The sequence below is a fragment of the Cibotium barometz genome, chromosome 15 (assembly GCF_041138505.1).
Source record: "Cibotium barometz isolate CiBa-2024 chromosome 15, ASM4113850v1, whole genome shotgun sequence".
NCBI classification, from domain to species: Eukaryota; Viridiplantae; Streptophyta; class Polypodiopsida; order Cyatheales; family Cibotiaceae; genus Cibotium; species Cibotium barometz.
Window position 1 is genome coordinate 39822706 of NC_141060.1, and position 12973 is coordinate 39835678.

The following is a 12973-nucleotide window of genomic DNA, read 5'->3' on the forward strand; positions in this document are numbered from 1 at the left end:
TCCGCACCTCATCCCACTAGCTGAGAGTGGAGACTGCCAGATATGGGCCTAGGGCGGCCGCACCAGAGGACAGGATATGCCAGCTCTGTCACACAAAGCCCGAGACAGAGGACCATTACATATGCCGATGCCCCGTGCACTATGAGATTCGGGGGAGGTTCTACTGCCTCTTCCGAGCTAGGTTCGGACCACTTTCCAAGATCATGGACTTCCCGGATCAGAGATAACCTGGGATTTTTTCTTCTAGAGCTCCGTAGACACAGGGAGTCCTTAGTGAGATCCAGATCAGCTGTACTTGCTCGAGGACCAGCACAGAGAGCTCTCACTCACTTCTTCCATACCAGCACTCCGAGGGCCGATCCACCCATCATACCCAGACCACAGGCTAGTGTAGGAGCTCGGCCGAGAGGTGTGACACTCGACAAAGCCACTGAGTTATGCAGAGCTCGACGCCCCAAGCTCCATGGCCCTCGCCCACGGCCGAGAGGTGTGACACTCGACAAAGCCACTGAGTTATGCAGAGCTCGACGCCCCAAGCTCCATGGCCCTCACCCACGGCCATGCCACCACAGGAAGATTTGGGCTATCATCTCCCATCATCGCAGGATCTTCTTGCGCTAGCTCAGTTTTGCCACCTTGAGCACCATGTCACAGCGGCCCATGAGGGATGTATTAGGGTGATATGAGAGCTCTCTGCTCATGTACCTAGATCAGATTTTAAAGTTCTAGATTTTTGTTATCTTTCTTTATTACTATTTTGTACCCAGGATTATGTACCTCATGGATATGATGTAACCTTTTGGTCTCATAGGTCATTTTGGCCTTTTGAAGACGTTAATACAACTTTCTTTTTTCTTTCTTTCTTTCTCTCTCTCTCTTATGTTGTCTTTTTTGTCTGTTTACCAGTTTTTTTGACACATAATCTTTGTAATCCCTTATGTCTCATAGACCTTATGGTCTTTTGAAGGCGTTTAATATAACTTTATTTCTTTATTTATTTCTCTCTCCGTCAGTGCACGTGCACGTGCATGTGTGTATGGAGACATGCACACACACTTTTTTTTTAGTAATATCCAGTGCAGTATATTTATATGCTCATAAATTTACAAGATGGGAAGTCTCCGAAATGGAGAGTATCCCAAATGTCAGAAACATAAAGAGAAAAGCTCTAAGCAAGAAGCATCCATATCACCCTCATGGCAGGCATCATATAAGGATTGCCACAATGAGGCTCGGAACGATTTATATGACTGATGATTCTGCCGACCCGAGTATGCCAAATTATGCTCACTCCAAATTGTCCAAAGAGCCCAATATGTCACCCAAGAGAGAAACAGTGAGTATTGAGACATGCACACACACACACACACACACACACACACACACACACACAAAATATATATATATATATATTTTGTACTTACTTTTACTTTATCAAGCTGTTCCGATGTGCATGCTAACTGTTTGTTAAAGTCCACCACGTTCTCCAAACTTCGCTCATGTCTCTAATTCCACAAAGAATTGGAGCATTTTATTAGGCTTTTTAAGTGATAAAATCTTGAGAAAGAAAAAGATTTGAAAATTTTAAACCGTTTCTAAACTACCGAGAACTCACATAAGTAAAGTTTGGAATGAATCAGACCTGTTGCACTTCTATCCAACGAGCTTTCACAGCATTGTAATCTGTCAACTGCACACATTCAACGCTCAAAAGTCATTTCTATATTACCAAAGTCATTTCTATAATTCTGTATGTCATTTCTATATTACGAAAATGACATACAAATGTAGTACCATGTCCATAACGTTTTTCAAGTCACAAAACACAGGGCTTTCTAGTAATTACATTTTCTTCAAACATAGTGAAGCAATTTCTTTACAGTTCTCAGTTTCAATAGGACTGCTCTCTCTCTCTCTCTCTCTCTCTCTCTCTCTCTCTCTCTCTCTCTCTCTCTTACGGGCGACTTCAATGCCCACACACAGAGCAGACAGTGTGAGGTGTATGACTATGATGACATGGAGATCCTCCACCCTGTGGATCCAAAGGAGATAGCAGCTAGTCGGGCATCAGAGGACACTGGACCAGATAGAGGACAATATGGGGACCACTTACTAGAGTTGGGAGCCAGGCATCGTCTCGTTATTTATAACGGGGTGCTACAGTGGCCGGTATTAGGAGGGTTTACATGCTTCCCACATGGGGGTCATACACGGACCGGAGGCACGGTGGTAGACTACATTATGGGGTCTTTGGAGGCATCACAGCTTGTCACCTCATTCTCCATTCCACCTCGTCCTATTGGGGCAGATCATACATACTTGGCATTTTCACTAGCCGGATCACCAGTATCACTAGCCCCCCACATACCGACGCCACACACTACCATCTACTTCACACATTACATGGCAGACATATACACTGGCAGAGTAGAGAATGGGCTCCTCCTCATGGATCCCCTGGCACCTATGGATACCATTACAGCCCAGCTGGCATCACTCCTACACACGGCTGCATTACAGAGCTTCCCACATCGTGTCCCACCAGGAGAGCCTGCGAAATCTGGGACTATGCCCCATAACAGATGGTATGATGACGTGTAGAGCCCTATACTCACGGCTCCGCATACAGAGAGCCTTGGGAGCCATCACATAGCAGGAGCCGAGGAGAGAGATGAGGAGACTTACTCGCCGCAAAAGGAGGGCCTTCGCAGAGATACAGGAGCTAGAGATCTTTCATTTTTTCATGAGTAGAGATAGCCTTGTCTCATGGCGGCACTTCAGAGAGCCCCGGACACCGACACCTATTGCAGACCCACAGACATGGCACACATATGTAGAGGGCCTATACCACGTCCCACAGCAGCCACCTATACCTCAGCCCACAGGAGCCTCGACCTACCACAGCTAGCTTCTTTACCCACTCGATGGTACAGGAAGCTATCCGCCGCCTACAGCATGGACGGGCTGCCGACCATATGGGCCTGCAGGGTGAGCATCTCATATATGCAGTAGATTCTTTGGCTCCTTTTCTTGCACACCTGTTTAACAGGGCACTAGCAGAGGGTTTGCCTGCGGAGTGGACAATGCACACCATTGTCCCGATTCACAAAACAAGGGATATGCTCGATCCGAGCAACTACAGGACGGTGATGGTTGGCCACGTGCTGGCCAAACTCTATGGTGCAGTGTTGGAGCAAGAGCTTAGCTTATATGCTGAGCGAGCAGGTTTACGCTCATCAGGGCAGGCAGGCTTCAGGAGAGCTTTCTCTACCACTGACCATGTATTCACTTTGAGATGTATGATTGATCAGGCCAGAGTGAGGAAGAGAAAGCTCTATTGCTGCTTTGTGGATTTCCGCAAGGCATTTGACACAGTACCACGAGAGAGGCTTTTTCAGCGCCTGCAGTCTCTTGGCATACCAGCAGATATGACATGGGGCATCTATGCATTATATGAGCAGTTTTTTGGGCGAGTTAGATGTCCAGGAGGTATGTCCGAGACTATTGCTAGCACCATTGGTGTGAAGCAAGCATGCCCACTTTCCCCCACGCTATTTGGGTTATACATTGATGAGGTGGCTGACTCCATTACACGGGAAGGCGGAGATGGAGTTGATTTAGCAGGTACCTCAGTACATATTATGCTTTATGCTGATGATATTGTATTAGTGTTTGAGTCTCCAGGTGGTCTACAGCAGCATCTACATGCACTCGATGATTTTTGCACACATCGCGACAGGGCAGGAATCAGCTGACATTCACTCTCGCAGGACGCCAGGTGGAGGTGGTGACATCATACGTGTACCTAGGGGTTACCTTCTCTGCAACAGCCACACGCTTCACCATGGGTTCAGCAGCCAGAGCTAGATTGACACGGGGATATGCAGCATTAGCTATGCTAGCGAGACAGTGCCACCAGGCGCATTTTCAAGAGCCCCGGACGAAGGGGTGGCTATTTGACACATTAGGCACACCTGCATTGATGTATGGAGCAGCGGTATGGGCGCCATGCCTTGCTACCCATTGGTGGACACAGATAGAGAGACCACAGGCCCTCATGATGGCACGCATGATACGCAGCAAACCGTCAATACCTCATGACATTATCCGAGCTGAGTTTGCTACGCCTCCTATGATGGTAGAGGCCATATTTCAGACTATATGCCTGCTAGACAGATTCAGAGAGATGCCACAGGACAGATTGTCATACAGAGCTTTTGAGGCATCTAGACAACTGGCTGAGGCAGGAGACAGAGGATCATGGTATGCACAGGTCACACATTGGTTCTCACAGCATGGCCTAGACATGGATCATCTACCACCATTCCAGTATGACAGGGATGCACCACAAATCCGTCTCACATAGTGAGAGGAACAGAGTATTGAGACAGGACCTATGGCAGCTCTATACACGAGAGACATGGATATCGCCTACATAGCCTCTTCCACCGAAGATGCTATACTACAGAGATCACTTCATGAGTATCACTGATGATGGATTTATAGAGAGGCCTAGATACATGGAGGGCTTTTTACCACACGGCTCCCGAGTGGCTATTGGTCAGCTTAGAGTTTCATCACACCGATTGGAGATTGAGACCGGCAGAGCAGCACGGATCCCCGGAGAGGAGAGGGTATGCAGATTGTGCAGAGAGGAGGTGGAGAGTGAGGAGCATTATGTATGCAGATGCAGAGCATATACAGCCATCAGAGAGAGATATCCCATTTTATTTAGAGAGCCACATTCCCTACGCCAGATCTTTGAGGCAGCAGACCAGCGCATACTCGGGAGATTCATTCTAGACATACAGCGCCACAGAGAGACATCATTACAGGCTCAGACAGCTCCAGAGGGGGGACGACAGACACAGATTACTACATTTTTTCAGAGATCCATCCCACTCCCAGCCCCTACACGGCAGGGAATTACTCTCCAGAGAGCACAGACACTCAGAGCCCGCAGGAGACAGAGGACACCTGGCTTTCGGACACCACGCCTATACCAGAGAGAGATGACAGAGATCAGAGCTCAGTTTTACAGAGAGGGTGCGGAGCGACTGGCTCGCTTCAGAGCACACCCAGGCATGTTCTTCAGGGAGCTGTGGACACCCCCTTCATTGATGTATACCATTTTATACCCCCAGTATGGTACAGGATGGAGCTAGCTAGGTTGCATATCATGATTATATACTCCATGCATATAGCTTTGCATTCTCCTAGTAGTAGAGCTCCATCTCCTCCCCCACTCATTGTACTTATTGCACACCCAGATTCAGCTTTTTAGTTCAGTACTTTTTCATTTTGTTGGGATGACAGAGGATACCCCATACAGGTACACCGATTTGTCTCATAGGCCTAGTTCGGTCTTTTGGAAGACGTTAATAAAATCTTTCTTTCTTTCTCTCTCTCTCTCTCTCTCTCTCTCTCTCTCTCTCTCTCTCTCTCTCTTTCGGTAGTACGTCAGGTCATATGCCTACTTGTCGGGAGTTACTTTCACAGGACCGCGTTTCTCCCTAAAGGGGGCAGCAGCAGCTAGATTAGCTCGAGGGCATGCAGCCTTGGGGGCACTTGAGAGGCAGTGTGCACACATAAAGTTTCAGGAGCCACGCACCAAATTATGGCTATTTGATACGCTTGTCACACCGACTCTCCTGTACGGAGCTCCAATTTGGGAGCCCAGTATACATCACAGATCTCAGAGAGGGACAAATGAGGGATGGAGGCAAATGGAGAGCCACACAACTAAAAAACAGGAAACAAGAACTCAAAGTATACGAAGCAAGGAAACAAGGAAAATGGGCAGTCTACCGTAGAGGTAGAGCTGTTATTGCAGATTTCAGGACAACCAAACATGGTAGTAATGAAGAGTAGCTGCTAGAGAAATCCTTCATGTTATCTAGGATTCTCCTACGGTCATGTAGGGAATTTGAACTATTTCTAGTTTTATCTCTATTTTCATTTTGTTGCCCCCGAAGTGGAATGTAATCACATGGATGTATATGATAAGTCCTATAGGTCAGATGTGGCCTCTAAAGGACGTTAATATAGTTTTCTTTCTTTCTTCTCTCTCTCTCTCTCTCTCTCTCTCTCTCTCTCTCTCTCTCTCTCTACTCACTATATTCACACTGTACTCCACTCACCTCCATAGCGTACCCCCCCCTCACTATATTCACACCCTACAAGGGTTTCTGTTTACCTTCCAGTTCCAGTTTCATTTTCTAGGTGCCAGTAGTATCATCTTTATCTTTCATTTTCTGGTTTTTTATCCAGACATTGTATCAGATCCACCATGATGTAACTTTTTGGTCTCATAGGTTATTATGGCCTTTTGAAGACGTTAATATAACATTTCATTTCATCTCTCTCTCTCTCTCTCTCTCTCTCTCTCTCTCTCTCTCTCTCTCTCTCTCTCTCTCTCTCTGTGCGCCCCCTCCCGCCAGCCCCTCGCCCCCCTTTGCGCCAGCCCCCTCTGCCCCCCCTCCCGCCAGCAACCTCCTCTATGCCAACCCTCTTTGCGCCAGCCCTCCCCTCTGCCCTCTCCCGCCAACCCCCCTACCCCCCCCCTCTCTCTCTCTCTCTGCGCCTCCTCCCGCCAGCCCCTCGCCCCCCTTTGCGCCAGCCCCCTCTGCCCCCCCTCCCGCCAGCAACCTCCTCTATGCCAACCCTCTTTGCGCCAGCCCTCCCCTCTGCCCCCTCGCCAGCCCCCCTGCCCCCCCCCGCTCTCTCTCTCTCTCTCTCTCTCTCTCTCTCTCTCTCTCTCTCTCTCTCTCTCTCTCTCTCTTCGCCCCTGCTCGATGCCCCTCTCTCTCTCCCTTTCTTCGCTTCCGCTCGCCTCTCTTCCGCCCTCTGCGTTTTCAGTCCCGCCATCTCTTTCTCTCTCCCCCTCTGCGTTTTCAGAGCCCCGCCATCCCTCCCCCACCCCTGCATTTTTCAGCCTCCCACCACTCTCGCTGTTCGCCCCTGCTCGACGCGCCCCTCTCTCCCTTTTTTTGCTTCCGCCCCCCCCCCCCCCCCCTCTCTCTCTCTCTCTCTCTCTCTCTCTCTCTCTCTCTCTCTCCCTCCCTCCCTCTTCGCTGTTCGCCCGCCTCTCTTCCCGCCTGGGCTGGCCCGTCCCTCCGCCCACCCTTCCTCAGGCCCCCAAGGCAGCAACATAACTCTCTCTCTGCTGAATCTCTTCTCTCTTTCTCTTTCCCCTACATGGCTTGAACACCCCCCCTTCCCTCCTGCTGCTGTTTCGCGCTGGTGTCATGGATTAATTTCCAGTCCATTGGCTGTGGGAAGTTCTGCAAAAAGTCATGGCCAAGACCGGAGTTAAAGATGGTCGACTCTTCCGTTACCGCAATCATAAACCGCCTCTCCAAACTCGAGAAGGGATTTGACAAAATCCAAGAGCTCGAAGAGAGAACATCCAAGCAAGAGGTTGAGATTTCAGCCTTGATCGAAAGGATTTTCCCCTCTCTCTTCTTAGAATCAACCCTTCTTTATCCTAGTTAAGTAAACAAATGAGGATCATTCGAGAGGAGGAGGAGCAACATAAAGAGAAGACATCTTCATGGGTGGAGGTGATCACAAAGACACAAAAGAAGATGGACGAGGCGGAGAAATGGATCGAGGTCGCCAAGAAAGGGAAAGGTAAAGAATCACACCACCCATCCCCACTCCCACCATCATCAACATGACCCTTGAAGAGGAGCAAAGGAGGAAGACCCGGGCCTTACATGTACGAGTGTCCGGTCTAAAAGACCATGATGATGCGGAAGGGGAAACCAAGAAGCTCTTCTCTATGATGGGCGTTGAAGCCACGCACACAAAGGCATGGAGAGTGGGAAAGAAGAGAGAAGGTAGTGGCGAATTTTCTAAGGAGAGAGTACTTATCATTCGTTTCCCCTCCATGAAAGCGAAGAAGGACTTCTTGAAGAGACGTCCTACACTCAAGAAGACGGGAATATTTCTTGGAGATGACCTCACACTCTCGCAACTTGCCCACATGAAAGAAGTTATGCCCGAGATATTGGCAGCCCGAGAGAAAGGGAAAGTGGCCTTCTATAGAGATGATAGAGTGGTGATTATGGAGAGACGCTCTTCATGACGGCACTCAAAAGTTGCTACTTGGAATTGTAATGGATCTCTACGCCTTGATGTAGGGGCTTTTGAGGATAGTTTCACAAGGAGGGACATCATCTTCTACTGTGAGACGAATCAAGCTCCTGGACAGTCCATGCCACATGTTAGTGGATACCGATGGGAGACAGCTTGTAGACAGGAGACTCGTTCAGAGCATAGAGGACGGGGCTCAGGAGGAGTGGCAGTATTGTTTAGAGAGGAGCTACAGCCACTGATACATATAGTCCGCAGAGATGAGCAGGCTAGGTACATGTGGGTTAGACTGAGGGCAGAGACGGGCAGATATCTCTACATTGCTATATGCTATTTTGCTCCTAGTACATCAGTGTATGCATCACCTAGCGGCGGGCAGTCTTGTTGAAAATATGAAAGCAAGAGCAAAACTAGAAATGAAACAAGAACAAATGAAAGACAAGAGTTACCTTGAGATGAGTGTAGACAAGACACAAGATTGATGCTTTCATTGATGTGACACCTACAATATATAGGTGAGAAGTACAAGATTTAGTAGACTCACTTATGGGATAAATGTAGAGGTGCCACATGGCACTAGACTCAAGACACAAAGACTGAAACTAGACTAGAGAAATAGTACACCTAGTGTGCACTTATTTCCAACACCCTCCTTAAGTGGACACTAGGAGGAAGACAAAAGGACAAGACTATAACATGACAAAAGATAAAACCAAGACAGAGAGACTAGATAAGGATTGAGAGACAAGCTAGAAGACAAGATGGACAAGACTAGAAGACAGACATAAAGACTGATAGACTGAGAGACAAGACATGAGAGACAAAAGATCCTGAGACACCCCTCCTCAAGTGATATCCTCATATGGGTCCACAAGGATAGGGACAAGATGGATCTTAAAACAAGACACAGTCAGATTGATAGACAGATAGACAGACAGACAAGACTAGATAGACAGAAGACTGACTGTAGACAAACAGATGGACCTTGAAGACATCCCCTCCTCAAGGGCAATCTCTGCCTCTTGGGTAGGGACAAGAGAGAGGTCAAAAAGCATAATGAGTAAGACACTACAACCCCTTGACCTACATCATCGGTGGTCAAAGTGGTAGACAAGAAAGGTGAAGTAATCAGAAAGCCCATTCCTCATCATGTGAGGAATGAACAGCAAGATCTGCTGATGTAGATGCTGCAGCAACATGGGCTGAGGTAGATGCAAGGGCTGATGTAGAGGTTTTAGAGTAGCAGTCCTTCTCCCGGTGATTATCACGGCCACAAATGGTGCATGGATGAGCCTTGAAGCAGTCCTTCTCCATATGATTAGTTTTTCCACAATGGGTGCAAGGCTTTCTTACCTTAGAACCTCCTTTCTTTGCTAAAAATGCAGTGTCAGTTACCTTTTGTTGTTTTGTTCTTTCCTCTTCTTGGAGAGCATTGATGATACCTTCAAGAGTAGGATTATTGTGATACTTGAAGGTAGTGACAAGAGTAGCATAGGTGTCAGGTAAGCTTTTGAGAAGCACAGCAATAGCAATATCTTCGGAGATGGGGGACTTCACTGATGCAAGCTGAACCATAAGACTGCGAAAATAATTGACATGAGAGGCTATAGTAGCTCCCTCCTGCATATATAGATCAAAGAATGAGATCATAAGTGCAATCTTAGAATTTTTAGAGCGGGGTCCAAAAAGGGTATCCAAAGTGATCCATGCTCGAGAAGCAGACTGTATGTCGGAGATGTGATGAATGTAATCATCTCCAAGACCGAGCAAGATGATAGCATAGGCTTTGTCATTCTTGGCAGTGGGAGCATAAGTGATAACTTGCTCAATGTCGGAATCTTCGGGAGCAGCAGGATGAACAACGTCCCAAAGACTTTCTTTCATAAGATGGCACTTGATTTTGATTTGCCAAGTATGAAAGTTGGACCCATTGAATTTGTCGATAGACATGAGAGAATGAGTAGAAGAGGCCATGTGGGAAGGTCTTACCTCTTGCTAAAATGCAAGGGCAGTGTCTATTCCCTTACAAGATTGCAGAAATGAATGAAAGAAGAGATCCAAACTGTTTTTAGAAGCCGGCTCTCTCACCAATTGTCAAGGCCATAGCATTTGACAGCCCATCGAAGCATGAGGAACTAGCAGTTTGCAGATATGAGGATAAGAAAAGGACTAACCAGCAAACTGATGGAGACAATGCACAGTACCTTGTAGACTCTTCAAGAGGAAGCAATGGCAGAACTGAATGCAGCAAAATAGCTCGTTTAGGAGGACAGTCAATCTGCAGCTTCCTTGAGATGATACGCACCCTTGAGTTGATGAAGAAGGCAGCCAAAGAAGAGCTGCAACAGTACGGCGGGCAGCAGCAGCTACTGAAATCAGGCCGACGCAGGGCGGCGGACAGCAAAAAAAAACTGGCGGACAGAAGATTCAGGTCGGCGCAGGGCGGACAGAATGTGAATAGGCTGTTCAGGTCGGCGCAGCCTGTGCAGAATGTGAATAGGCTGGTCCTACAGGCTGAGTGCAGCTAGGGAGATGGTGGCCTGAAGCTATGGCAGGCAATACAGGGCAGAAGCAGCCTGCTCTGATACCATGTTGAAAATATGAAAGCAAGAGCAAAACTAGAAATGAAACAAGAACAAATGAAAGACAAGAGTTACCTTGAGATGAGTGTAGACAAGACACAAGATTGATGCTTTCATTGATGTGACACCTACAATATATAGGTGAGAAGTACAAGATTGAGTAGACTCACTTATGGGATAAATGTAGAGGTGCCACATGGCACTAGACTCAAGACACAAAGACTGAAACTAGACTAGAGAAATAGTACACCTAGTGTGCACTTATTTCCAACAAGTCTCCCTTTTCTATTTTGGATGATGACATTTGGGAGTTCTCCAAGGATAGTGACATCATTCTCTTGGGGGACTTCAATGCCAGGACCGCCCATAACCAGACAATATTTTATGATACCTTAGAGGAGATGTTGAGGGAGCTTGATGTTAGGGATATGGGCCTATCTAGACTCTCACAGGATGAGGAACATACAGTGTATGGGCGGTATTTGATAGACATGGGGACTGCACATGGATTGGCCATCCTGAATGGCCTACAGAGATTCCCGACATCGGGCGGTTTCACTAGCTTTCCACATCGGCATGGTGCTAGTACATTGGACTATGTTATGGCCTAGCCCAGTCTCATTCCCTCTTTTCAGGATTTTATGGTAGGCACTAGGCCGGTTGGAATAGCAGTGGATCATGCTATCTTGTCCTTCACTCTCACATTTCAGTTCAGCACCGCTCCATTGGGACAGGTCTCCACACACACTCGTTATACCTTTATGAGGGAGACTGACACCTTGTACACGGATGAGATATACAGACGCTTATGTGCCGAGGAGCCGAGACGGCCATTAGATGAGCTCACTCAGATATTGATAGAGACGCTTCATGCTGCAGCATCAGAGGCATATCGCCATAGTCAGCCTACACCAACACGATCTGGGAACATGCCCCAGAATAGTTGTTATGATGAGGAGTGCAGAGTGATGAGGATCAGATTACGGAGAGAGGTGCTCATGGGTGTTACCACACACGGACAGTCACGGATTACCTTCCGGCACCTAGTGCGACGGAAGAAGAGGGCTTATCTTGCTCAGTTAGAGAGGGATTTGTATCAGTTATTTATGAGTCAGGACTCAGGCGAGGCATGGAGACTATTCCATCAGCATTCACCATCACCAGCCATTACCTCCACAGAGATTTGGGGTGAGTATGCAGCATCCCTATACACAGCACCAAGACAGTCGCCCCTGCCAGACCCATCGCCAGAGACATGTGCTTCCTTTACTACTGAGATGGTAAGGAAAGCTATTGACAGGATGAGGACTGGGAGAGCATATGATCATGATGGTTTGGTAGCAGAACACTTTATTCATGCCAGAGATATGCTTGCAGAGCTTATTGCTATGATGTTTAACCAAGCCATGTGTGAGGGTTTTCCTGAGACTTGGAATATGTCCACGATTGTGCCTATCTTCAAGTCAGGGGATCCCATGCTTCCTGGGAATTATCGTACCATCATGATTGGTCACACATTCGCTAGATTATATGCATCTATTCTTGAGCAGGAGTTGAGTAGATGGGCAGAGAGAGAGGGCATACGTGCAGCAGGGCAGGCAGGGTTCAGAGAGAGAGGGCATACGTGCAGCAGGCAGGGTTCAGGAGAGGTTTCTCCACTCTTGACCATATCTTGACACTCAGAGCTATTATTGAGGAGGGCAGATTATATGGCAGGAGGATTTATTGTTGCTTTGTGGATTTCCGCAAAGCTTTTGACAAAGTACCGACAGAGCTGATTTGGGGAATCATTGCTTTATACAGGACAGTTGTGGGGCAGGTACGTACTACTCAGCGTATATCTGAGATGATTCACTCCACAACGTGAGATGTCTCTCTCTCTCTCTCTCTCTCTCTCTCTCTCTCTCTCTCTCTCTCTCTCTCTCTCTCTCTACAACGTGAGATTGCCATTAGGGCTCACATGCATAGACAGGCCAGGATGATCTTTGAAGGACAGCAAGAGGGCATGCAAGATGTTTCAGGAGAGACAGCCTAGTACTCCGATTACTGCACCTGCGGCATGGCATACTTATGCTAGAGAGCTATATGATGCACCAGGACAGCCCCCCACCCCCCCTCCACCTGGGAGCTAGACCGGCTAGCAGCACCTTTCGTACTATGTGGATGGTGCTAGATGCGATAGACAGACTGAATTGAAACGCACAGGATCATGATAGGCTAGCTAGAGAGCACTTCTCATATAAACGAGACACTTTGGCTCCGCTCATCGTACATGTGTTTAATCGTGCCATTTG

At 47.7% G+C, this 12973-nt stretch overlaps 1 protein-coding gene across 7 annotated transcripts in view; it reads right to left on the bottom strand.

Moving 5' to 3' along the window:
* Positions 1-12973, bottom strand: part of LOC147631292 (intraflagellar transport protein 57-like) — a 133641-nt gene that overhangs the window by 27120 nt on the left and 93548 nt on the right. For all 7 annotated transcript variants that reach the window (XM_086809665.1, XM_086809666.1, XM_086809662.1 and 4 more), the window contains 2 exons: positions 1643-1690; positions 1425-1505 (listed from right to left, as the gene is read on the bottom strand). In XM_086809665.1, coding sequence (XP_086665791.1) covers positions 1425-1505; positions 1643-1690 — 129 coding nt within the window. The remainder of the gene's footprint in view (positions 1-1424; positions 1506-1642; positions 1691-12973) is intronic.